Consider the following 24792-nt stretch of genomic DNA (forward strand, 5'->3'; position numbering starts at 1 on the left):
AAAATCCGTATGGGACACAGGGCTGTGAAATGCCTCAGGTTGAGGCGCGCTCATGTTCTTGTAGGTGTCATCTGTCTTACAATGTTAAAATTCAAGGCTTTTCTTCTATTTTAAAAAGGCAAAATGCTGGCTTTCTCCTGGTAGCAGCAAAAGTTGTGCTTCGGAGTTGCTGCCGGAGTAGCTGGGGAGAGATCTTTGTCCTGCAACAGCTGTAGGTGAGGAGGAGGAGAGGACTTGGGAGGCTCCAACGTGGGCTGAGAACGGAAGGTTTGAAAATATGATTTTGGGCTGTTGAGAGCTGCTGCGTAGCCACTGCGAGGCGACAGGCTTCGTACGGGTGGGTAGAGTGGTGCCTGCTCTGCTGGCAGGTCCTTCACGGGCCAGGAGGGACTGCTCAGTGCACACAGCAATGTGTTGTAGGTCAGGTCCCTGGAGATTCGTTGTTATTGCTGGAAACGGCACACTGAAAGGTAAAACCAGTGTTCGTGGCCATCCTGATGCTTCCAGCGTGGATGGTCCCTTTCCGGCATGGGGCACGTGGTGCAGCAAGACCAGATTCAGGTGGCAATGAAATGCATGGTGAGTGGTCTCTCCGTCGCAGCTCTGGGAGCTCTGTAAGTCCCGTGCTTGGCAGGCACGTGGTGCTTTGCCCCTCTACACCCAGCTGAAATGCTGTACCCTTCTTTTTGGGTGTACAGTGTCAGTCTAGAGATGGCTGCATCGTTGCTGGCCGCCTGTGTTGCCGTGTTGCAGCGTGTGGAGGGCAGAGGGGCTGCGGGTGGGCGCCCCAACAATCGGAGACCGCTGCTGTGCGCATCCAGAGGCTCTGCAGGATGCCTGAGCAGGACTGCAGCCGTACGTGAGACCCTGGCATGCACCAGGAGCAGGCTTCCCAAACACGGTGGTGTGTATGTCAGACCGGCGGTGATGCCACCAAGATCTGATGCTGGTGGTTGATGAGAAGCTCAACATTCACCAGCAATGTGAGCCAACAGCCCAGAACCCCCCCACAGCCTGGGCTGCATCCCCAGCAGTGTGGGCAGCAGGGCGAGGGGGGGGGATTCTGCCCCTCTGCTCTGCTCTGGGGAGACCCCCCTGCAGTGCTGCCTCCAGCTGTGGGGCACCAACAGCAGAAGGACACAGAGCTGTTGGAGCGGGGCCAGAGGAGGCCCCGGAGATGCTGGAGCCCGTCTGCTGTGAGGACAGGCTGAGAGAGTTGGGGGGGTTTAGCCGGGAGAAGAGAAGGCAGAATCCTCTGTGAAGCACATTTTTATTCAAGTTCTTGCAAGAGTGGGTGACCTAGCAAGTAGGCCCACTTTTGGTTCTTGAAGCACACCTTTTTATTTCCTAATCCCAGTCGAATTTTCCCTCCCCTGTTTCCCGTTGATTAGGTACTCCAGGGTTTACAGCTTATCCGGAGCGCCTAAAATCCTTCTTGGATGTCCCGCGTCTGTTTAATTCTCTTTATGCTCCACCTAGAGGGCTTATCTGACTTGTTTATTTCTTTCCTTTTTTGGTGAAATTGCTCAATGTCATTAGCCCTGGTTAAACGTTTGACTACCCTTCTAGCCACTAATCCGGTATGAATCAGTTTGTCCGAAAACGTCCCGTGCCTGGTCAGGAAGGTGTACTTCCCCTTGGGCTGCTCTTCTCACGCGTAGATCCAGTGCTCAGCCGTGTCCTCCCAGCAAGTCAGCTCCTCCGGGCGGAACCAGAGGGAGATCTCCTGACGGGCACTCTCAACTGAGTCGCTGCCGTGGATCACATTCCTGTGGGGAAAACAAAAAGGATCAGCCGGCACTAAGCAGGGAAAGGTGGGAAAGGGAAGCTGCAGTTTGGAAAGTTTCACCTTGACCAATTTAATTAAACCAATTGAGCCAGTGACTTCCTACAACATTCTTTCCTGCCCCGCAGCCCTGCTCCTTCCAGCTCATTCGTGGTTACGCTGATCATGGCTTAGGTCACGGACATGCAGGAGCTGCCAGTTCCCAGCACTCCCTCCTACGATGAGGAACATTTGTTTGGTACCAGAGGAGCTCCAAGTGGCTGTTTACCTGAGGCTTGCCTTGTGTCATGGTTTTGGCCAAATTGTCCAATGGCTGGCGACAGATGCTCCCCCCCAGCCTCTCGTGGACAGGGAGAGATAAAGAGAGATTTACGAGTTTAGAAGAAACTAAACTACTTTAATAAGATATTAAGAATAAAATAAAAAGTAAAATAATGAAATAGATACAGTATATATAAACCCATTATTAAGCTCCCAGGCTGACGTAACCCACAGGCACTGGGGAAGTCCCAGGCTGGACTCGGCCACGGGTGGGAACTGGGTTCCAGAGTTGGAGTCAGGAACACACAGATCGGGATCAAAGGCAGATGAACAGACAGGGTCCTCCTCGGACGTCAGCCATTGAAGGAAGAGAGCTGACCCTTTGATCCCTCAGCTTTTATACTGAGCGTGGGGCAGATGGGATGGAATACCCCTGCTGGTCAGTTTTTGGTCCCCTGTCCTGTTCACTCCTCCCCGCAGGTGGGACCCCTCTCCGCCTCTCCGCTTCCGACCCTCTAACGGGGCAAATAACGAAATTAGCTGACCTTGGTTGTTATAGCAATAAATAGAAGCAAGAGCCTCTCTGCGTACCATTCCTTGGCACAAACTGTCTTACCACTCTGAGCAAACCCCTCCAGACACAACATGCTGGTAATTTCAGAGAGTTAGAAGAGGCCTAGCTAAGAAATAAAATTACTGAACAGAAAGTTGGTTCTGTTTTACCTCAAACCAGGGCACCTTGTTTTTACGTTAATAATTCAAGTTTTGCCTCCAGATTTCCCCCCTTCCTTCTGTCAAAATGGGTCCATTGAAGCAGGTTTGGTATCAGACCCCACAGAACAGAAACCTTATCCAGGAGGGTCCAATAAAAGCTGTGTCTGACACAAGCCAGGCTGTAGCCACCTGAGGTCACGGCTGGTGGATCTTCACTGGTGAAGAGCCCTAACACATGGAGAGCTCCTGCTTGGCCTTCGTTACAGACTCAGATGCCTGGTGGAGCTACAGCAGCTCTCCAGGTGCCCTGCTCCCCATGGAAAGGGCTGAGATGGCTTCTCTCTTCCTCTTCCCAGCCTGAGTCTTGATTCCCCAGAGCAAAAGACAAGCAAACCCCACCTCCTTTCAACAGAGAAGCCCTTAGGAGGCAGGAAAGGCACAAAGCTGGGCTCTTCCCTTCTGGCAAAGCCAGCCCCAGGAGGCAGAGGTCGGCACCTCCTGCCTGGGCTGCTCTGCAAGCCGTTGGAGGGAAACAGCTCTGATCGGAGCACAGAAGGGAGCAGCTCTGCTCTGCAGACGCAGATTCCCATGGCTTGGACAGGCCTTTCACAGGGATGCCGGCACAGGATGCACAGAAATACTGAGGGAACGAAAAGCCAAAGCTCTCACTTGCTGACTTCAACGCAGAAGTCTCCTCGGATGGTGCCAGGCCTGGATTCGGCTGGGTTAGTCTCCCCAATCATTGTGCGAACTGTCTTGACCACATCCAGGCCCTGCCAGACCTACAGGGCAGCAAAACAAGAATCACCTTCCACAGTTCATCTTGGCTGTCCTCTAAATTCCCCACCTGATCCACCTGGGAGAGAGACAAGAAAGGGTCTCTCTGTAAACAGTCTTCAAAAGTTCATTTTGGAAAATAATCAGAATTGTCTGTGGATTTGATTTACCACACAAAATGCCCCTGCAGTTCAGTACAGCTTCGAGAGGCCCTCTGAAGAGAGAGGCTGCCTTGTTTCCATCGTACCACAAGCCACTGCTGCTTATACTTTGCGCTTACTTTCTGTTCCTTGGTTCAGGAGAACCCGGCCAGCACTCACCATGGCCACCACGGGCCCGGAGCTCATGTACTTCACCAGCTGGCTGTAGAAGGGACGGTCGCGGAGGGCGATGTAGTGCTCCTTCAGCAGCTCCTCCGAGGCCTGAGCACAAAGAGCACAAAGCTTAGTCTGCTGCGAGCAGGGGGGAAACGGGCAAGGTCTGCAACTCAGAGGTGGAGCTGAAGCTGCACAGTGTGTGTTGTAACTAAGCTCCTGCATGGACGCTCGCTTCCAGGGGTAAAATGGTTTTACTTTGCTGAAGCCTGAGCATCATGGACCAACTCCTCCAGCTCTGGGGTTCACAGGCCCAGGCTGGCATCTCGGGAAAACGAGCTCCAAACTTCTCCAGGCCTTGTTGCCAAAGCAGAAGGGCAGCACTTCAGCCCCAGAGGGCTCTGGGGGCATCTCTTTATAGAAGCCCCCATGGAGGGGGCAAGCTTCTAGGTCAGAGGAGCAACACCGGCCCATTTACAACAGCCACGTACGAGAGCACGGACAGAACAAAGGGCTACCACACTCCCCATAGCAGCCATCACCCCTCCAGCAGCAGTTTCGGCACCTGGGAGCCACCCTCTCTGCAACCCGTGAGGATGTGCTGCCCAAAGGACAACAGCAGGCTGTTCCCCAGCAGGAACTCCCCAGGATTCACGGGCGGAGCCAAGGCCTTGCTCCGGCCTGGGCCCCTCGGCACCAGGGACGCCCCCTGCCAGGCCGGGCCATTCACTCACCTGCAGGAGCTTCATCCCCACCAGCTGCAGCCCCTTCCTCTCGAACCGCCGGATGATCTCCCCGACCAGGTGCCGCTGGACCCCGTCCGGTTTGATGGCCACGAAGGTGCGCTCGCTGGCCCCGCCGAAGGCTGCAGGGAGAGGGCGGAGGCGTGAGGGGGCGGGGGGGAAGGAGACCAGCCCGGGCCCCTCAGCCGCGGGGGCACAGGGGGGACCCGGCCTGGGGGCAGAGGAGAAGCGGGGGCCCGGCCCGGCCCCGGGTAGGGACACAGAGGGGGGCCCGGCCCCGGGGTGGGCACAGAGGGAGAGCGGGGTCCCAACCCCGGGGGCATAGGGGGGGCCCAGCCCGGTCCCGCCGGGGGGAATGCAGGGTGGGGGGTCCGGCCCGGCCCCGGGGGTGGGACACAAGGGGGAACCGGGGCCCGGCCCGGTCGGGAACGGTGTGGGGGAACCGGCTCAGTCCCGGAGTGGGGGGCACAGAGGTGGGGAGAAGCCGGCCTGGTGCCGGGGGGACCCAGCCCCAGGGGTAGAAGGGGGGCGGAGGGCCCGCGCCGGCACGGGGCGGGGAGGGGGGCTAGTCCCGGCGGTAGAAGGGACCCAGCGATAGAGGGGAGATCGAGATCCAGTCCCATCCCGCACCGCTCTGGAAGAGGCCGGCGAAGAGCCCCAGCACCAGGCAGATCATGGCGGCGCCGCTCTTAAAGGGGCCGAGCCCCCGCCCCGACACCCGCCCCCCGCGGAACGATCGTGCCGGGGCCCAGGAGCCGGCGGGGCCCGTTAGAGGGTGGTGCTGTCCCCGTTCCCATGGCAACGGGCCGGGCCTGGCGCCTCCTGCCGGCTCTCGGTAACGGCCGGCGCCTGGCCGGACTCCGAGTCGGCGGAGGGCCCCCGGGGAGGCTGCAGCCGGGAGGAGCAGGAGGCGCTGGAGAAGCGGCAGCAGCGGCCGGAGTGGTGCCGGCGGCTGACGGAGGTGTGCGCCCACCCGGGCATGGGGGTTTCGGGGCGGAGCCGGGGAGGCCGAGCCCGCTGGGGCGGCCCGGGGGGGCTCCGGGGAGGCCTGTGCGGGGTGGGACACCCGGGGCCTGGGGCCCACGCAGCCCCTGGGTGTTTATTAGGCTCTTTTGGTTCCGTATCTCCGTTGTGACCGCAGCAGTTAAACTGCGTGGGCAGCTGCTGTGGTCCCCACCTCGTTCCTGAGCATCATGGAGAGAGGGCTGTGTGAGCCGAGACGGGCAGGATGCAGGAACAACCACAAAAACACAGATGAAATGCAAAGAGTAAATTTAATCTCGATACCTTGTGAACTGGGGGATATCTGAAGCAGCAAGCGGGAATGCAGGCACCGCGGGGCTCAGTCCTTGCTAGCGAGAGCCCTTGCTAGCGAGAGAGTTTGAACCTGCTGTTCTTGCCTGTATTTCAGGGGTTGAAGCAGGCATATTGCGCTTTGATCTTCTCGGACAGCAGGGCAGGAGTCTCAGGCATGTTCGATAAGGCGCTCCTGAGTCCATCACAGGCCTGCGTTATCTAAGTGTGGATGTTCTGCTTGTCAAGCACATAAGACTAAACAATGATTAGTGTGATATATGTGTTTTCCAACACCCCAGGTGCAAGTCACGGGAGCGTATTTACAGTCCTTCTCCCAATCTTCTGTTACTTTCCCAGAAGGACCAACCCCTCCAGCTCCGGGGCTGACTGACCCAGGTTGTCACCTCTTGAAAATGAGCTCTTAACTTCTCCGGGCCTTGTTGCCAAAGCCAAAGGGCAGCGCTTCAGCCCCAGAGGGCTCTGGGAGCATGTCCTTATAAAGCCCACGTTTCTGATCTAGTTCTGGGTCAGCGAGCTCCCGGCTGTTAATTTGCTCACGTCCTCCAGGGTCGATATGAAGAGATAAGAAGACCTGTAGTCCCAATCTCCACCACTTGCTTGGGCTGGGCGATGTTACCTGCCGTCTGGAACTCGCCTCTTGGTTCAGCTCCAAAATAAGCCTCTGGAAATACCAGCGCCTGAAATAGGTTCTGCAGGTGCCTCACAGAGGGCTGGGTCTGCTTCCGGAACTGCTCTGCCTCATTGGGGAGGATGTTCAGGGCATCAGGACCCCACAGGTTACGGCGCAGAGCTTCGCTGGCAGAAAATGAGGTGGCTTATTCTGTCAGGGACAGAGTGGCTGGTGTGGTAAGTGTGATGCTGTGTCCCGGTCCCCAACAACTTGAATCCAAGCTGCAGCTCATCACTGCACACGTGTAATTAGAGCCGTAAGCGTTATATCTTGAATTACTCTATTCATTAGCATCTGTCATGCACTACTTTTTGCTAATTACATTATCTTTATGGTAAGCATTTGCTCCACTGCCAATTGCTAGCAGCAAAATTTGTTTAACTAAACATGTTTTTTAAGGATACATGTGGTTTGTATCTTTAAATGTTCTGTTTAGAGACTTGGTCTGCTCACTCTCTTCCAGTAGAAAAGACTGTGGGGGATAAATATTGTCATCTGTTGTGTTGTGGAATTTGGTGTGAAGTCGTGGGTACAGCTGGTGCTTGGGAGGTGGTGGAGGTCCCAGAAGTGTATTTTCACAGCCTTTCTCCAGGTGAGCGATCCCATTTGAGCGGGGTCAGCCTGGGGAAGCAGGCTGGCCAGGTGTCATGCACAGCCCACCAGGGAAAATGCGCGTGATTTGCACTTTAAAAACTCCACTGTGGCGATTATATCAGCACCCGCCGAGTCCTCAGAGTTTCTCTCTGTCCCTGGGTTTCACATTCCCCTCTGCCTCAGTGATAATTGGTTTAGTTCTTGCTCATCTCTTTATTCTACCCTCATTCCTGCCAAGGTCCCAACCCCTCTTCTGCCTTCCCAACCCTCTTCTCCATCCCTCACTGCACCAGCTTTTCCCCTCCTCTTCCCAGGTGCCGGCAGAGGGAGCGCAGGCAGCACGGAGGAGCACTCTGCCTGCTCCATGCCTGCAGCACCCAGCCCTGCACCCTGAGGTCCCTCCTGACCCAGGGAGCAGCTTGGGGCTGGGCTGGGCAGTCCAACTGGCAAAGCTCCCTCGTAAAACAAGGTGTTGGTATTTTTAACGTGGACAAGCAGCATGTTCTTAAGCCCTCCCTTTGCATTCTTAGAAATAGTTGTGCTATTTTGTTGAAACATCTCAAATAAATTCAGTCTAGAGCGGGTATCTGTCAAAGAAAACAGTCCAAACGCCTGGTTTGAGGAGGTGAGGAAGGTGCCTGACGGATGGTGTCAACTCACGGTAGCTACAATTGACAGCGCTTGCAGAACCAGTGATAAAGAGCCTGTTCTCTGTGGGCTCCCCGGTGATGTCCACGGGGGTGGCCAGCCTGGCTGCTGGAGTAGCAGCGTGCACAGTCTTCTTTCACAGAGAGAGATAGATTTCAAAAATAATTAAGTCTCTACAAATTTTGTAAAATTAGATCTTGAGGGAACAGAAGAGAAGGCTTTGAAAGTTTCCCTTAGTGACCTAGAATGTGTGAGCTGGTTTTTACAGTCATTGTGGCAAACCGCCCATCACTGTCCAGGTACTTGGCTGGAGTGACAAAGGACAATTTTAGAGGTGCCTGCAGAGGTGGTCAACGATGAAGTCAATAACTGAGCAATCCAGCCAGCAAGTGCATACGCTGTAGGCAACCAGACTTCCCACGCTTGCAGAATTCCTCATTTTCCACTTGCATTTTTGTTGTTGTTTATTAATGCTGATAAAATACCTCTTTTTCTTATGTCAGGATTTTTCTGTCCTTCTCCACAGGCCTCCTCAAAGATCCTGGCTCAGACGCTTGGGTGAACATTCTAAGTTCCTTGGACTGTAAATACTCTTTTGAGCCTCAGGCAATTCCCTGCAGCATAACCTGGAGGAGAAACATGCCAAACGCTCCATCCACTCCAGTGAGTCCTTCTCATCTTCTCTGTACGTGGTAACCAGCAACTGGTGTGCTGTGGGGAGAAAGCTTTGACCTGCCTCTCCAGGCTGGGCATCAGCCTCAGAAACGCTGGTTACTGGTGACCAGTTAGCTCTCACCCAGATTATTCCAAATCCAATGTCTTTTAAACATCTACATCTCATTGTTTTAGGCAGGTGTGCATCTAGGGTGAGCCCAAGGAGCCTGCAGTAAGCCAGAATGAGACCACAAGTCACTGATGCAGAGGTTTTGCTTGGGTACGTAGCAGCATTTCCAGCCACAGGCAACAGCTGCACGTCTGGGAGAGGCTGGGCAAATTTGCTGCAGGGCCCCTCGTTTGGGAAGCTCAGTGGTTGCTTCTTGAGCCCCCTTACTGGGAACCTGAAAGGGCATGTACCTTCTGGCACCAAACACAGTTCCCGTTTCAGTTTGGTTTCGGCAGCTTCTGTGTAAAACGATATCCACGTGGCAGTGAAGGCTGTTCTCGTGCTCACCCCCACTCAGCCCCACTACAGGAATTTCAGGCGGAGGCAGAACTCTGTTTCTGCTGTTGCTGGACAAAACATTGCAGATACTGTGGTCATATAATAGACTACAGATAACGTAGGTGCAGATAACGTGGTCATCTAACAGTGTGCAATGCAAAGCCATTTTGTGTCCTTTCATCATAGTTAGCAACTTCTGCAGTTGTCACTGCCTTCCGTACCTTTTGCACCTTCAGTGATCTGCTTTTTGGGGGAGGATTTTTACCTTTCAGTTCAGCCGTCGTCTTTCACCAGTGTAGTATTGACGTAGCCTTGCGAGTGTTAGTGCCTCTTACAGTGTGGGCCCTGCACAGGTGGAGACTTGCTGTCTGCTTTCATGCTGGACCCCTGCTTCTGTTGGGAATGATTTCGTCTTCTTTAGGATGGCCCCAAGGCGAAGACTGAAGAGGAGAAAGAGGTGTTGGTAGAGCCAGAAGATTTTCTTAAGCGCCTCTTTTCCCTAATGCAGGTGATACAGGCCTCAGAGCAAGACCTATGCCAAGTGCTCTACAACAGAGTCACTCTGCCAGGCAAGCAGGCAGGCAGCAGGCACTGAGCCCTGGAAGGTGACGTCCCAGCTCCCAGCCTGGCCCAGAGCTGGCTGTGACTCAGGAGGAGATTACTGGAGGTAAAACTTCTTACTCTCTTTCAAGTTTTATATTCCTTAGGGTTGAGCTGTGCGGAAAAGCCTCCCACTGGTGAGCTCTTGTGTGTAAGGAATGCTTTGCCAGGGGAGGCGGTGGCTGGCTCGGATCAGGCTGCATCCTCATGCCTCCTCCTTCTCCATGGCTGGCAATGGAATTGAAGAGGGACTGCAGACTTCAAGGCATGGTTTGGACCCTCTTGTTCTTAAGACCTTGCTTCAAGGCTTAAGATCTGATCCAGCCTCCCCTCCCCAGCCCCACCAAGAACTGCCCACTTAGCTGTGAAAGGAGCATTTGATTCTCTCTCGGGTCTCTGCCTTGCAGAGACTGTGTCCCACAGCAGAGCAGCAATGTTCCTTTTGGTGCCACAGCAGTCACAAACTAGGTCAAATACCGTTTAAACCCTTGCTTGATATCCCTTGAACTAAATTCCTGCCCTGCCTGAGCATGCCCCAAAGGGGGTTATGACTCGCTGGCTTACTGGGAGCTAAGAAGGATGAGCAGGCTTTACTGTGGCCCCATGTAAACAGAGCTAATGCAGCCCAGCCTCCCTCCCCTTCCACCCCCAGCCCAGCTTCATCCTGCCAAGGGAAGTGTCCTACCCATATACTTTCCTTGCTCCTCTCACTGGGTGCCTTTGGTGGCCAGGGCTGACACCAGCGCTCCTGGCTGAGGGTTGAGGAGGGTGAAGGCCTCAGGCTCACGGCTGGCCCACCCGAGCCTGTCTTTGTCCCATTGGTCGGCGAGTTGCATGTTTCACCTCTGTCGCTTCTCCTCCAGGCGCTGGTGGTGCTGGTGGGGTAACATCAAAGTGCTGTTTCTAGACACGTGGCAGGAATTTGTCCAGTATGTCTCTGCACTGAGGAAGACAATAGCAAAACACCCGTACAAGTGAGTTGTGTCACTGGACTTGGTCACCTCCCAAGCCCAGAGCTTTGAGAAACCTCAGTGGAACTTACAGGAAAGTGCTGGGAACAGGATTCTGGGCTGCATCCCCAGCAGCGTGGGCAGCAGGGCGAGGGCGGGATTCTGCCCCTCTGCTCCGCTCTGTGACACCCCCCTGCAGTGCTGCCTCCAGCTGTGGGGCACCAACAGCAGAAGGACACGGAGCTGTTGGAGCGGGGCCAGAGGAGGCCCCGGAGATGCTGGGAGGGCTGGAGCCCCTCTGCTGTGAGGACAGGCTGAGAGAGCTGGGGGGAATCAGCCTGGAGAAGAGAAGGCTCCAGGGAGACCTTGGAGCCCCTTCCAGTCCCTAAAGGGGCTCCAGGAAAGCTGGGGAGGGACTCTGGATCAGGGAGGGGAGCCATGGGACGAGGGGGAATGGTGTCAAACTGAAGGAGGGGAGATTGAGATTAGGTATTTGGAAGAAATTTTTCATTCTGAGGGTGGTGAGCCCCTGTCCCAGGTTGCCCAGAGAAGCTGTGGCTGCCCCATCCCTGGAGGTGTTCAAGGGCAGGTTGGAGGGGGCTTGGAGCAACCTGGGCTGGTGGGAGGTGTCCCTGCCCAGGGCAGGGGGTGGCACTGGATGGCCTTAAGGTCTCTTTCAGCCCAAACCATTCTGTGATTCTATCTGTCTGTGGCTACCAGCCTGTCTGTGATGCCGTCAGTGTAAGAGCCTGGACTAGATATGCCTCAAGATCATTTTCAGTCCCTTTGCTGATGAAAATCCTCTGTTCTCATGGTGAATGTAGTACTCATTCCGCACTAGGAAAGAAGCAAAAATGATAGCCTTAGGAAAATCTTTTCACCAAGATGTTCCAGAGCTTTCCAGGGAAGGAAAGAAAATTATGAGGGTGGGGGAAAAATATTAGGCCTGGGCAGAAAAAGGTTTTAGAAGGAACGCTTTGGGAAGGCTGCAGCATCTGGGGTCTGCAGGCCTGTGCTCAGTGCACGCACCGGCCCCAGGTCTGGCTCTCAGCAGTCTGTCTTTCTGCAGGAGGCAGCTGGGGTCGCAGGAGGTGCCTTTTTGCACTGCCGGGGCCTGGGCCAGCGGGGTGTGAGTGGAGAAGGACAGCACAGGACTCCAGCAGGTGTGGAAGAGACAACTCCAGCGGTTCAACAGAGTCAGCCCTGTGACAGCAGCAGCTGTAGCAGAAGCATATCCCTCCCCAAGCCTCCTGCTACAGGTAAGCGCTCAAACCCCTCCATGTCCTGTGAAAAGCCTGGAGGATGAAGGCAGGGAGGGGTGCCACGTGCTTCCTCGCATAAAGATCTTTGTTGATGCAGCAAACAAGCCCCGAGTGTGAAATCAGCTCTCCAGAAAGGCAAGGCTTGTCTCCAGATGGGTGTGTGACTTGAACCATAGCTTTGTTTGAGCAGTAGCTTCTTACCCTTCCTGTTGGCCCTTCCAGACCTCTCCTGGCCTTGGTCTCACCTCACAGCACCCCCTCAAAGCGTCTTTGCATTTTTGCTTGGCCATATGTTTGGTTGCCCACCCCAGCCAGCACAGCTGAGGGTTTGTTGGAGGCATCCCATTGCCAGTGTCCAACGTGGTCCGTCTGTCAGCTTTGCTTGTTTTTATTGGAAATGGGTGATGTCGCAGGTGGCTGCTGCTACCGGCCGGCAGCTCTACATCACCCTCGAGCAGAAAATCCGTGTCATCCCTACAGCCTGTGAGGGATTTCCTCAGCTGTCTTACCGCTTGCTGACACCAGCGGCATACCCCGCTCTTTCCTTGCTCTTCTGTTGTCTGCCCCTTCAGGGAGCCGATTCAGCTCACTAACCGCTCCCTCTCCCTCCTCCCCTTAGCTTTCTGCTGGTTTGTGAGCTAAACTGGCTCAGCGAGGTGGCGGGGGAGCCGGATTAGACAAATATGCTGTCTAACCCTCTGACAGCAGCTTACCCAATTCATGAAGACACTTTTTTATCAGCAAGTGCTTGTTTTTGTGAGCGTGAATCACATAAACTCTTTCCATTAGATCAGGAACTGTGACAGAACTTTTTAGAAAGAGTGTCATGTAATCAGTACTCTGCTCTCTGGAGCTTTGATCTCTGTCCCTAGCACAGATGCTTCAGAAGAAGTGGCTTTACTGTTCTCTCCTTGTACGCTGGAGGGGCAACGCACAATTCTGAGTGTGTGTGAGGTCTGGTTTGCAAGTGGTAGATCTTGTTTCTTCTGGGTTTTATCCCCTGATCCTGGTACGTTTGGATGAAGGCTCAGTCACGGATCCTCACTGTAACGATGGGGTTGAGCCTTGCAGGGGAGACTGGAGTCTCCTCTTAGAGCATCTGTGCTAACTGCGTGCTTCCTTCTCTTGCGTGCTCAAAGGCCTACGAAAACTGCAGCACAGAAGATGAAAAATGTCTCCTGATGAGCGACATCCCAGTGAAATCAGACGTCAGCAGGAAAGTTGGGCCACACTTACCCCGCTGCATCTACCTCTTCATGGTATCCACTGCCCCTGACCTTGTCCTGGACCTGGGCACACAGAGGGACCGTGGGCCGTGCCCGTCAGCCACCTCCTTTTATCTGCCAAGACCGGGCAATGGGAGCTGCTGCTGGCACGGCCAGCGCTGCTGGGAGCCCGGCCAGGGGAAGCAGCTGATTCCATTGCAGAACAGAAACCTGCACATCAATAAATGTCTTGTTACAGATGCTTTCTTCGGCCTCTTGGCTTCCCTTTCCTTTTTCAGCTGCCCCAGCTTTCTGTCCCCCTGGCTGGAAAGCTGGCTGTCTCCTAAGAGAGCTGGGGAATGGCTGGAAGAGGGGCTGGATGTGACAGTGTTAGTGAGCTGTCCCCGAGCAGCGCAGGATCAGCTCCTCCGTAAGTCTGGCCTGCGCTGCCTTTCAGGTGAGTTTTCAAGTGAGCCATGTATTTTCTGCAGCATGTCCTGACTTTTAACGTTCTGCTCCCCACTGGCTCTTTGGTGAGACTGGACCTCTTACTCTAGGTCCTGCTGGTGGCTTTCTCAGGCAGCTGGCTCCTGCTGGAGTTACTTCAGAAAACACTGACCAGCCGTCGGAACCAGCTGGTGGCCAGGGAGGAACCACATCCCTGGGGTAACCCGGAGCTCAGGACAGGGGAGGGGCGCGTTCGTTGGCTGAACTCCCAACAGGAGGAAACCCCAGATGAGCTCCAGAAAACTCCATGTGAAATGGCGGGTTAGGATGGGCTTCTCTTTTCCCAAAGCAAACATTGTGGTCTTTTACTCAGGAATAGCCGCAGGAAGGACCGCAGGGGTCAGGGACTTCCCAGTGCCTGCGGGTTTGGTATTGCTAACTGGGGCCTTCCACAGTGACACAGAAACCCCCGAACTTCCTCCTGTCAACCGCAGCTCGCTGGCTCCAAGCAACGCCCCCCCGGTGCTGTGGAAGTGGGAGCTCACCCTCCGAACAAAGTCCCTCCTTTGCCAGGGGCTCTTCTGCCTCCAGCTGCTGATGCTTCAGTTAATTCCTGGGGAGGAGCAATCCAGCAAAGGCTGGTTTTTCTGGCTGCAGCACCAATACGGATGGATCGAGAGTGAGCCCATCCTGGTTGATCAAGGTTCTCATTCAAAGCCTGTCACCAGAGAAGCAAGAGCCATCTTGGCTGAAAGATCCGTTGTGGGGGAAGGAAAGGCAGGGAGTTGTGGGGCTCAGCAGGGAATAAATGCATGTGGTGCAAAAAGCTCTACCGGAGCCTTTGCAGGTCTGTAAGAGGAGCAGGGGAAAAGGCAGCTTGTCCTCATCTATGGGGAGCAGCTAAAGCGCTGTCCTGGGTTGAGCGACACAGGACTGATTTCTAATGCATGGGAAAACTGCATTTTTATAAAACCCTAGTATCTGAATTTGTGAAAATATTTACTTTATAGGCAGCTCTGGGGTGCGGGTTTCAAGGTCTCTGTTTTCAAGCCTCGCCAGGTGCAGGGATGAGGAGGAGCAAGACCCAGGCTCTCGACCCGAGCTGCCAACAGGACTATTTCATACCATGAACAGCACAGTCAATATAAATCAGGAAGTTTGCTGAGGAGTTCTCTCTCTCTTCCTTGCTGGCTGCCATCCTGAGCACTCCTTGCCCCAGTGCTGGAGCCCTGAGCCCTTCACTTCCTCCTGAAGCCGCAGCGCTTGCAGTGTCCCACATTTGCTGTCCCCTGCAGGGAGTGCGCAGCTTCCTGTGATGGAATGGGCTGAGGGTAATCCTTGTGTATTTTATATTGGCTCTTTAGTGTTTTTAATTATTTAGTCTTATTCTATTAAATCTGTTTATATTTCAACCCTTGGATTTCCTTGTTTTTTCCCCCGATTCCCCTTCCTGGTGGGGAGGGGTCAATCAGGTGAGAGAATAATCATCTAAAGGACAATAAATTGTTCTGGGTTTCTCAACCCGTAACAAGCGCTTTCCCCTCCTCTTGCCTGTCTAAAATCCGAGGGTAGCTCCAACGCAGAAGAGCAGGGGGGCCCTGCTGCCTGCTGGATTAGTCGCTCACCCGGGCTCTCATCCAGCATTTCCCTCTGCCCGACCGCGAAGTCCGAGCGAGGGGCTGCTCCGGGCACGGAGGCTGCGCTGATTCTCAGGCACTGGGATGGGCTCTGGGGCTGTTTGTCCCAGTGTAACCTGCCCAAGGACACGCGTTATAAACCCCTGCAGCCTCCCTTCCCAGGCGCAGCCATGGGTGTAGGTCTGGCTCTGCTGCTGACCCATCCCAGACAGACTGGTGTTTCAGCAGGAAGCACAAGAACCCTCCCCAGGGCAGAGGCGGAGGTGATCCCTACCGCCTTTACCTCCTCCAGATCCGACACACAAATGTTGCCTTTAAAACGGCCCTCCAGGCTGGGAGCTGTGCCAGCGTGGCCATTTTTGACAAGCGCCTTCAGAATCCTGCCTTCAGGGGCTGTAAAAGGAATGAAAGACAGTTTCTACTTTCATCATTACAGTTTAATACAGTCTTTGATACAGGAGAAGCAGCAGGAGCCAACATGCAAAGCAACTAAAGTCATCGGGGGCTCGAGAAACATCACCAGCAGCTCAACTGGTGCAAATAACTGCTCTTTCACAGCAGCGACGCAGATGCATCTCCAGGAACCCCGTCTCCCTGCGTGCTGCTGCTCGATCGTGCCCCACGGCGCGAGGAGTCCATGGCAGACACCAAACCAACACACAACAGTCAGGAGTTGGGGACTGCTCTTTGATTTTGTCTTTCGATGAGTCAAGTCCATTATGTGACTGGAGTCTGGTACGCTTTGAACCCACGGAGGCCACCTTAAATCTTGTCTCTGCTGACAGGCTGCAGAGAAGAGGGGTCCTTGAGGATGAGGCGATGGCTTTGGGAGCAAGTCAGGAGATGAAGCTCCGATGCGTGGCTGCAGTTTACCTGTTTCACAGAGCTGGGACCTCTTGGAGTCGACAGGTCTTTTCAATGCATGTGACAGATGTTTAGGCTAAAGATTTCCAACAGCCTAAGGGAAATCTTTGCAAACGAGTAGAAATGGAAGTCCCCGTGAAGAGAGAGGTGCATCAGGCCTGGCCAGCCCTCGCAGACGGCGGAACAAAACCCCACCCGACTCCCTCACCGCAGTTCATCTGCAGAGACATTATGTCCTCCTGCACCTCTTCCTTTGGCAGGCCTCTGCGTCTGAGCCACAGGAGCTATCTGAGTCGCTTCCCGAGGAGGAGGAGGAGGAAGGCTTCGACGTGCTATAGTTCATGCTCAAGACCCACCCCAGTTTGTTGTGCAGCACCTGCTTGAGTCCCGGTGGCAGTGGCAGCACCTCCAGCGTGTCCACGTAGTCGGGCAGGAGCTGGCGCAGGCGGTAACAGCAGAGATACTGGAGGGATGTGCAGCTGGCGCAGGAGCGGATCACCTTCATGCTGCTCTTGGCCGCCGTCGAGCACACCATGGGGTAGAACTTCTTGTTCTGCAGCTTCGTAGCTGCAACGCCTGCCGGGGGACAGCATCGCGGGGGTTCACATTAGTTTAGAGGAGGTGATCTCACTCCTCCCAGCTACCCTGAACCTATTAACTACAGAGCTGTTGGAAAACAGCCTCTTGAAATCCCAATCTATTAAAAAACAAATGTAACCGTCCTCCCACCCGCTTCACACCTTGGTCTTCTCCTTCGCCAGTGTTTTCTCCTCCCTCCCAGTCCCTCTGCCTGTGGCTGCCCTTGCTCTTACCTATGCACTTGCGGTTCTTGAAGAACGTGAGCGTCCCGTGCCATGTGTCCAAATGCACCCCGATGATGGAGCCTTGGCCAAACCTCGAAGAGAAGTTTGTTTTGTCTCCCTTGTGATGCAGTAGTCCTTAAACCACAACAAACAGCATTGAGCAGAAAGCCTGTGCTCCATGAATTCATCCCACCTCCCGCACTGCGAGTTCCCCCTGGTACAGCCCAGCTCGGTGCCTAAAAAATCCCTCCGGTGCCTGATCCCGGCCCTCCCACCCCAGAGTGGGCAAAGAAAAGGGAAAAGCTGAGGTTTTGCAATGCCAGAGCGCAGGCAGTGGCATGGAAACCCCCAGTCAGTGATGTGCAACCAGCAGCCGGGTACCCTGGAGGGTCACACACCGGTTCTAAGGGGTCTGTGAAAGGCAGGCAAGGGGAGCTGCTCCGAGAGCTGCATGCTACAGGCAGCCGCTCCGGCTGTCATTAACAAAGGGACTCACAGCTCTGATGGCCTTTTTGGCCTCCATCCCCTTCAGACTGTTTAATTCTCAACACCTTAGGACAACGCTTATGCTCGCTGCTGCCCTTCCAGCCATCCTGCCACTGCCCTGCCTGTGTTACCTGTGTAGGACAGTCCCCAGCTGTCTTCGTCCTTGCCCAACAGGCTGCAGAAGGTGTGGCGGTACTTGTCCAGATTCACATCTGACGTCCCAATTCCCACCATCTGGGAGGCAAGGTGAGGAGGAAAAAGAACACAAGCTTAGCAAACACAACTGAGACTCCCCTCCTTTTCTTGGCACAGTCCAAAACACCCTGAGGTTTTGGTGAAGCAAAGTCAAAGATTTCAGGCCGGAGTTGAAGGCTCTCGGCTCCAATTTCCCTTCCTAAAGTAAGGAGGCCCAGATGAACTGCTGGAGAAGGTTTCTGTCTTGATCACAGAATGGTTTGGGTTGCAAGGGACCTTAAAGATCACCCAGTGCCACCCCCTGCCCTGGGCAGGGACACCTCCCACCACACCACGTTGCTCCAAGCCCCCTCCAACCTGCCCTTGAACACCTCCAGGGATGGGGCAGCCACAGCTTCTCTGGGCAACCTGGGACAGGGGCTCACCACCCTCAGAATGAAAAATTTCTTCCAAATACCTAATCTCAATCTCCCCTCCTTCAGTTTGACACCATTCCCCCTCGTCCCATGGCTCCCCTCCCTGATCCAGAGCCCCTCCCCAGCTTTCCTGGAGCCCCTTTAGGGACTGGAAGGGGCTCCAAGGTCTCCCCGGAGCCTTCTCTTCTCCAGGCTGAACCCCCCCAGCTCTCTCAGCCTGTCCTCACAGCAGAGGGGCTCCAGCCCTCCCAGCATCTCCGGGGCCTCCTCTGGCCCCGCTCCAACAGCTCCCTGTCCTTCTGCTGTTGGTGCCCCACAGCTGGAGGCAGCACTGCAGGGGGGTCTCACAGAGTGGAGCAGAGGGGCAGAATCCCGCCCTCGCCCTGTCTCCCACGCTGCTGGGGATGCAGGTCAGGCTGTGGGGGGGTTTCTGGGCTGTCGGCTCACGTTGCCGGTGAACGTTGAGCTTCTCATCTGCCAATACTCCCAAGCCCTTCTCTTCAGGGCCGCTCTCCATCTCCAGCCTGTGCTGGGACCAGGGGCTGCCTCGACCCACCTGCAGGACTCTGCACTTGTCCTTGCTGAACCTCATGAAGTTTGTATGGGCACACCTCTCCATCCTATCCAGGTCCCTCTGGATGACATCCTGTTCCTCTAGAGTGTCAACTCAGCTTGGTGTCATCTGCAAACTTGCCAAGGGTGCACTCAATCCCACTGTCCATGTCCCCAGCAAAGACCTAAATACTGGTTCCAATGCAGACCCCTGAGGAACACCACTTGTCATTGGTCACCAACCAGACATCAAGCTGTTGACTGCAACAATTTGAGCGCAGCCATCCAGCCAATTCCTTATCCGCCGAGTGGTCCATCTGCCAAATTTGTGTGTCTCCAATTTAGAGACAAGGATGTCATGAGGGACAGTCTGCGCAAGTCCAGGTAGATGATGTCAGTTGCTCTTCCCTTATCTACCAACGCTGCAACCCCATTGTAGCAGGCCACCAAATTTGTCAGGCACAATTTGCCCTTAGTGAAGCCACGCTGGCTGTCACCAATCACCTCCTTATTTTCCACGTGTCTTAGCAGAGTTTCCAGGAGGATCTGCTCCGTGATCTTGCCAGGCACAGAGGTAAGCCTGACTGGCCTGCAGTTCCACGGGTATTCCTTTTTCTCCTGTTTAAAAATGGGGGTTATGTTTCCCCTTTTCCAGTCAGTGGGAACTTCACCAGTCTGCCACAATTTTTCAAATATGATGCATAGTGGCTTAGCAACTTCATCTGCCAGTTCCCTCAGACCCACGGATGCATGGGTGTCAGACCCACATCCCATGGACTCATGCACCTTTGGGTTCCTTAGATGGCCTCAAACCTGACCTTCTACAGTGGGCTGTACTGCATTCTCCCCGTCCCTGTTCAAAGAGCACTGGACATTTCTGCCTGCCCGTAAGCGACTCTGCCCCACGTACCATGTCTGTGCCGTAGACCGGGGAGGTCATCTTGATCTCCCAGAAGTGCTGCCCGTCCGCCAGCTCTTTGTTCCCCCGGATGGCGGCGGTGCCGCAGCTGTACTCCATGTGGAAGTTCACCTTGCGGTTGTCACAGGTCAGCAGGGTGGCCGTCGACTTATTCAGGTCGTCCCACACCCAGTCGAAATCTGTTTCGGAAGCAGAGAGGGGACAAGGATGGGCAAAGGCCCTCAGGGAGCCATCCCCAAGCCAAAGGACAGGCAGACATTTATTCTGAAGGCCTGTCGGAGTTTTCTTTTTCTTTTTTTTTTTTTGTTGTTAGTTTAAGAGGGCTGGGCTCCTCAGAGAGTTGTTTGAGGCCTGACCTATTCTGCTGTGTCCCACTGGGGATGGTTCAGTGCTCTCAACTCGAAGCTGTCAGCATTAACCAGTTCCCACTTTGGCTAACCCAAGGCTACCAGGAAGAGCCTCCTTTCTTCCTACCCTTCTCCTAGGCTCAAGGGGGAGCCCCGCTATGCCACAGGCTTTCTCGGCCAGCCCGAGCCCACCCTCTGCCTACCTCCCCGCTCTGTTCTGAGCACACCCTGCAGCCGGGTGGCCTGCCAGCCCTACCAGGGATCAACGGCAAGAGGCTGTAACCACGAGGGCCGGTTTCACTGGTGGCCTCAGCCGGATTTGAGAGCGGGTCCCCAGAGGTGAACTCTGATGCGTTAACAAGTTCAGCACTCAGCCCTTCAAACATCACAGGGGCCACATGCTTGTAATCTTCCTACAGCCTACGTGGCTTTGAGATGTAAACAAAGGAGCGCCACACGGAGATAAGGGCCCCCACGCAAAGCAAAGGACCTGTGCAGGGGCACAGTCTGTGCCACCAGGCTGGGACTGCACCCCTTCAAACCCCAAAGGACTACGGCGGGCCCCTGGGGACCCCCTTCCTTACACTCGTCCTCCTCGCCGCACTGGCAGTCCTTGACGCGGTGGAGGGCGTGCAGGCTGGAGCAGTAGGGCGCTTCGCTCTGGTTCTCACAGTTGCAGTAGGACTCTCCGGTCACAGGGATGGCACTCGGGATGGAAGGCGAGAGGGAGGAAAACTCCGGCTCCGAATCCGAGTCGCTGTGCTGTCGGGGAAAAGCAGAGGAATGGTCACTACTGAATGCCCCGAGGCTGAGGGAGCTGGGCCGGCAGAGGTCACCGAGGTCTGGCGTGCCACAGAGCTGCGCGGGGAGGTCCCCAGGCTTGTGACAGAGCCGGTGGCAGCACAGCTGCATCGTACCATGGCCTAAATTGCCACGCAGAGAGGCAAGGGGCTGTGCCAGTCAAACTACCTTGTTTTGGGACCTGGCTAGCATCTCTCTGAGCTGCAGAGACCTCTCAGCATGGGGCACTGAGCTGTCACAGCAGGCAAGCAGCGTGACAGTCTAAGTCTTTAACACACGTATTTTTAAGCAAACTCTGGGCTAAAGCTACAGTTTTCAACGGGCAGGTTACAGCCAACTGGAGACCCCAGCCAAGGCATCACAAAACCAGGGCACGCTGCAGCAAACCACTGGTCTGGAGAGGCTGGGAGCTGATGGAGGAGCGAGGGAGGGAAATAAGCCGAGGAGGAAAAGGGAGAGGAGGAGGCCAGGCAGGGGAGAGGGCAGAACAAAGGGGAACCAGTTAAGCAGTACGGCTGCAGGTCCTCACGCCAGCGCTGCACACAGGCCCACAGGGAACCTACGGAAGGATTAAAAGGCTTTTGTTTACTTTCATGCAGGAAGACAAAAACTTGATTTACGATCCCCCAGTGCCAAGAGACCAAAGTGTCCCTGCGCTGGACGCTGTTAAGTCAAAGCCCCGTCTCGATCCCTGTGTTATGGGAGGTTTGGTGTCACCTAATGGAGCCTCTTACCACAGGTTGCAGCGAGTTACTCTGGGTTTACGCACTGGTCAGGTGTACCTGCTCGTTATTCACCCCTACGGCAGACTTTGTAAACAGTATTTAAAGACTAAAACCCTTAAATTCATGTTCTTGTAGCTGTGTAAGACAGCGGGATTTGAAATGGCTTGGGCTTACTCACTGCCCACCCCTCCTTCTCCAGCCTGCATATTAAACAGTTTGATTTCTGGCTTTCATTGGCCCTTCCTAACTCCTGCTATCTAGAAATCCAGCCATTCCCATCACTGTAGAAACACAAAGTTACCCTAGCTGCAGAGAAAAGGCTCATTTTCTGGCAGCACAGCAGCCTGGGTTTGGACACCGTGCTCTGGCAGTGGCCTCGTAAGGCTTTTACCCTAGCTCTGAACCTCCAGGAGCCCTTCCTGGTGTCCCCTGCTGCTGCACAGGGAACTGAACTCACACGCTTAAGAACTGGAGAAAAGAGCTGAAGGATGGTGGAGGTGAATCTAAGTCACTCCTCGCACTGTTTTACTGACTGCTCTTCCTGCTGCGTTCCTGTCTTCCAGCACACCTGCATGCCCAGGCCGGGTTCAGAAGTGACGTGCAGGAAACGGAGGAGAGAATTTGAGTTGGAAGATATCTGAGGCTGTAACTTCACAGACTGAAGCAGCTCCACTCCTTCCAACACCATCTACTAGGCGCGCAAAGACCAGAAGCTGGCACAGCGAGCCAGACCGGAGAACTGATCCGGTTTAAACACGTATTTAGATCACTAGTTGAAAAAGAATATTTAAAAAATATTGTATGTACTTTAAATAGGACACACACACACTCTATGCTTAAAAAAGTAGTTAGCTCAGTATCAATCAGCTCCCCGGCTCAGCTAATGACAGAGCTGCCGTGCACAACTAGGGAGCAGACCACGAGCAGCTTAGCATTCCCTCCTGTGGGAAGATGTGCCGGGAGCCCCACGTTAGACCTTGCACGAAGCTCATTAACGTGGCCTGTGTATTTTATTAAATGCTGGCCAGTTGTGCGTGCTGAAGTACTAGCTGCTCAGCCACACGGACCTTAAGAAAGTGCCCGCTGTCAGGGGAGAGGACAGCTTTCCTCTCGTGTCACTTCAGAGCCACCCGAGTGCCAGCCAGCCCTACCTGCCCATCGGAGTCGTAGCCCCAGCCACGCGCACCAGTGGCCAAGGCAACCGCCCGGGTGTCTGCCTCGCGCCGCACCCCACTCAGGACGAAGTGCCAGGCCCTGCTGCTCCGCGTGCGTCGCGCCATGCTGTTCTGAGAGAGATAAGCTGTAGGGGAGGCAAGGGAGAGGAGGTTACACACAGCAGCCATGTCCCGCTTCCACCCACCGCTCACTGAGCTCTGTCCTCTGAAGCAACCTACCCCAAGTCTCCACAGCCCCCCAAGGAACAGATGAGCATGAACCATGTTCTGCACGTGGATAAAATGATACAAAATAAGTTCCTCTTGCATTGCAAGCTTCTGCAAACTTCAGAATTTTCTTTCTTTCTCCAAGCAGGGTCAACTTCTCTCCAAGCCCAGGTGCCAAACTGGCCCCAAAAAACACTCCCAAGACACAACGGCAGCAGCAGCTGCCCCCTCCACAGTGCACAGATCCAGCATCTGCCTCTGACCTCTGGCCTGGGGAGTGTCAGGATTGTCAGCCACCAAAACACGACACCCCCGACGCCTGGTCACCCTCCAGCAGCTGCCTGGGCTCTGGCCGCGCTGCTCGGCCACCTGCACCGTCCTGGCCACCTCCACGGCCCTGTGTGGCTGAGCTGCCTGTGTGTGCGGGGAAGGCTGTTTGCTCACCTCCGAGCAACTGCCGCCGAGAGAAGACTTTGCTCTCAGCGTTTGGAGTGGGGGAGAGACCACTTCCCTGCTCGCTGAAGGGAAACCGTCCTTTTCACGGACCTGTCCCGACTTGCCTCAAGAGAGAAGCAAAGCAGCTGCTTCTGTCTCCCGACTCGGGCAGGGATGTTATTCAGAGACAGACTTCCGTAGGCTTCTTCGTACAGCCTGACAGACCCTGCCAGCTCCCAGCCACCACGCAGGAGCATTACATGCGACAGGTGAACCTCGACACCCACAGCCTCATTTCTCCCAAAGCTTATCTTTGCAGAAAAAACAGCTCCCCACCAAGAGGAACCTGCAGGGCCGTAATCCCCCCTCCCCTCCCTTGAACCCGCTCCCCCTGCTCAGCCTCCCCGCCGCAGGCAGATGCTCTGCACACCCGCTCCGGTGCTTCCCTGACACACACAAATCCTGCAAAACATGCGGGGGCTCAGCCCCATCCTGGTGCCCACCGTAAGGCACCCGTCCCCGCTCCTCCTGCGCCTCAGTCCCTGAGGGGCCGGCAGCTCCTGGAAAAGCAGAACAGGCTGAGCCACCGCCGGTTGTGCAGGTGACCACGGATGCTCTGAAGATCTCTGGGCATCCCACCCACCAAGACCAGGAGGTCTCACCTCTGCCATGTTGGGAAAGCACCTCAAGGTTTGTTCAGCCTTGAGAAAAGGCAGTTTAGGGGAGACCTTACCACCACATTCCAGTATTTAAAGGGTAGCTACAAAGATGGAGACTCCCTTTTTACAAGAGTAAGGTGGAAAAGATGAGGGGTAATGGGTACAAGTTGCTCCTGTGGAGATTCCAGTTGCAAACAAGAAGAAAACATTTCACAGTGAGATCAATCAGCCACTGGAATAATCTCCCCAGGGAGGCAACGGATTCCCTACCATTGGACATCGTTAAGATATAGCTGGAGAGGGTGCTGGGCCACCTCGGCTTGAGCGCACTTCATCCAAGAAAGGCTGGACCAGATGATCCCCGAGTTCCCTTCCAACCGGGGATTCCGGCACTCTAAACCCAGGCCGCAGCTCCCCCTTCCCGGCCCGGACGAGCACCCACAGCGGCTCAGCACCCTTCGCCGCGGCCGCAGCCCCCCGCCAGCCGGCTCCCACCCGCTCCTCCGCCCATCGGCCCGAAGGGCGCTGCCGCAGGGCCGTGACGGGGCTGGGGGCCGGCGGGCCGGGCCCTAGACGTAGCCCACACACACATACACACACCCCGGCCTCAGCCAGGCCCAGAGGCTGAGGCGCGGCCGGGCCGGGCCAGGCCAGACCGCCGCGCTCGGGCCCCACGGCACGGCCGGGCCCAGGCCTCGGTCCTCAGCTCCCTCCCTCCCTCCTTCCCACCCACCCATCAACCCGCCCCTCGGTCGGTTCCCGGTCGGTCCCCGTCACACCTGCCCGGCCCGGCCTGGCGCGACCCCACGGTCCGGCCCCGCCGCCGCGCTCTGACCTACTTTCCCCTCCCGGGACATAAACAATCCTCTCTCAGCACCGCCCCTCCCCAACGCCCATTGGCTACATCCGCTCCGGACCCCTCTACCATTGGCTGAGCGCCCCGTCGCTCACAGACGAAGAGGGGGTGCCTGAGGGACGCCCTTCGCCACTGGCTGCGCCGTGCGTCAATCCCCGGGGAGCCGCGCCATTGGGCTGACACTACGGAGGGCAGGGGAGAGGCTCGGAGGGAAAGCACCAAGCCCATTGGCTGGCGGCGCGGGAGTCAGAGAGCTGGATTGGCT

At 55.5% G+C, this 24792-nt stretch overlaps 3 protein-coding genes across 5 annotated transcripts; 1 reads left to right on the top strand and 2 right to left on the bottom strand.

The window, feature by feature from the left end:
• Positions 1-1253: 1253 nt before the first annotated feature.
• On the bottom strand, positions 1254-5312 carry LOC134519439 (nucleoside diphosphate kinase 3-like). Its single transcript, XM_063343642.1, has 5 exons — positions 5226-5312; positions 4587-4717; positions 3859-3960; positions 3431-3543; positions 1254-1769 (listed from the first exon to the last, which is right to left on the bottom strand). Exons 1-5 carry the CDS (start codon positions 5269-5271, stop codon positions 1652-1654), a joined length of 510 nt encoding a protein of 169 aa, XP_063199712.1. The 5' UTR covers positions 5272-5312; the 3' UTR covers positions 1254-1651.
• A 4186-nt stretch (positions 5313-9498) lies between these two features.
• On the top strand, positions 9499-14801 carry LOC134519656 (uncharacterized; the record flags this gene model as incomplete). Its single annotated transcript, XM_063344098.1, is given in 5 exon segments — positions 9499-9653; positions 10450-10560; positions 11606-11795; positions 12938-13460; positions 13561-14801. Coding segments are annotated over 5 exon segments (1092 nt in total), but the record flags the coding sequence as incomplete, so codon positions are not given.
• Positions 14802-15512: 711 nt separating this feature from the next.
• SPSB3 (splA/ryanodine receptor domain and SOCS box containing 3) lies at positions 15513-24700 on the bottom strand. Of its 3 annotated transcripts, none has more exons than XM_063345000.1 (7): positions 24597-24700; positions 22347-22495; positions 20254-20431; positions 19314-19501; positions 17372-17474; positions 16764-16889; positions 15513-16527 (listed from the first exon to the last, which is right to left on the bottom strand). In XM_063345000.1, exons 2-7 carry the CDS (start codon positions 22473-22475, stop codon positions 16181-16183), a joined length of 1071 nt encoding a protein of 356 aa, XP_063201070.1. In that variant the 5' UTR covers positions 22476-22495; positions 24597-24700; the 3' UTR covers positions 15513-16180. The 3 variants fall into 3 exon arrangements, with proteins under 3 accessions (XP_063201070.1, XP_063201069.1, XP_063201071.1); XM_063344999.1 differs by lacking the exon at positions 24597-24700 and adding an exon at positions 24451-24550; XM_063345001.1 differs by lacking the exon at positions 24597-24700 and adding an exon at positions 22590-22758.
• Between the last annotated feature and the right edge of the window lie 92 nt (positions 24701-24792).

This window comes from Chroicocephalus ridibundus, chromosome 8 (genome assembly GCF_963924245.1).
Source record: "Chroicocephalus ridibundus chromosome 8, bChrRid1.1, whole genome shotgun sequence".
Classification (NCBI taxonomy): Eukaryota; Metazoa; Chordata; class Aves; order Charadriiformes; family Laridae; genus Chroicocephalus; species Chroicocephalus ridibundus.

Excerpts from the sequence above, each read along its gene's own strand:
- SPSB3 (XM_063345000.1), bottom strand. The coding sequence starts at position 22,475 with ATGGCGCGACGCACGCGGAGCAGCAGGGCCTGGCACTTCGTCCTGAGT. Across the intron at positions 20,432-22,346 it reads GCTACGACTCCGATGGGCAG|CACAGCGACTCGGATTCGGA; the intron begins GTAGGGCTGGCT and ends TTTCCCCGACAG. Across the intron at positions 16,528-16,763 it reads CAAGAACCGCAAGTGCATAG|GCGTTGCAGCTACGAAGCTG; the intron begins GTAAGAGCAAGG and ends GTCCCCCGGCAG.
- LOC134519439 (XM_063343642.1), bottom strand. The coding sequence starts at position 5,271 with ATGATCTGCCTGGTGCTGGGGCTCTTCGCCGGCCTCTTCCAGAGCG. Across the intron at positions 3,961-4,586 it reads TGGGGATGAAGCTCCTGCAG|GCCTCGGAGGAGCTGCTGAA; the intron begins GTGAGTGAATGG and ends CTTTGTGCTCAG. Across the intron at positions 3,544-3,858 it reads CCGGGCCCGTGGTGGCCATG|GTCTGGCAGGGCCTGGATGT; the intron begins GTGAGTGCTGGC and ends GCTGCCCTGTAG.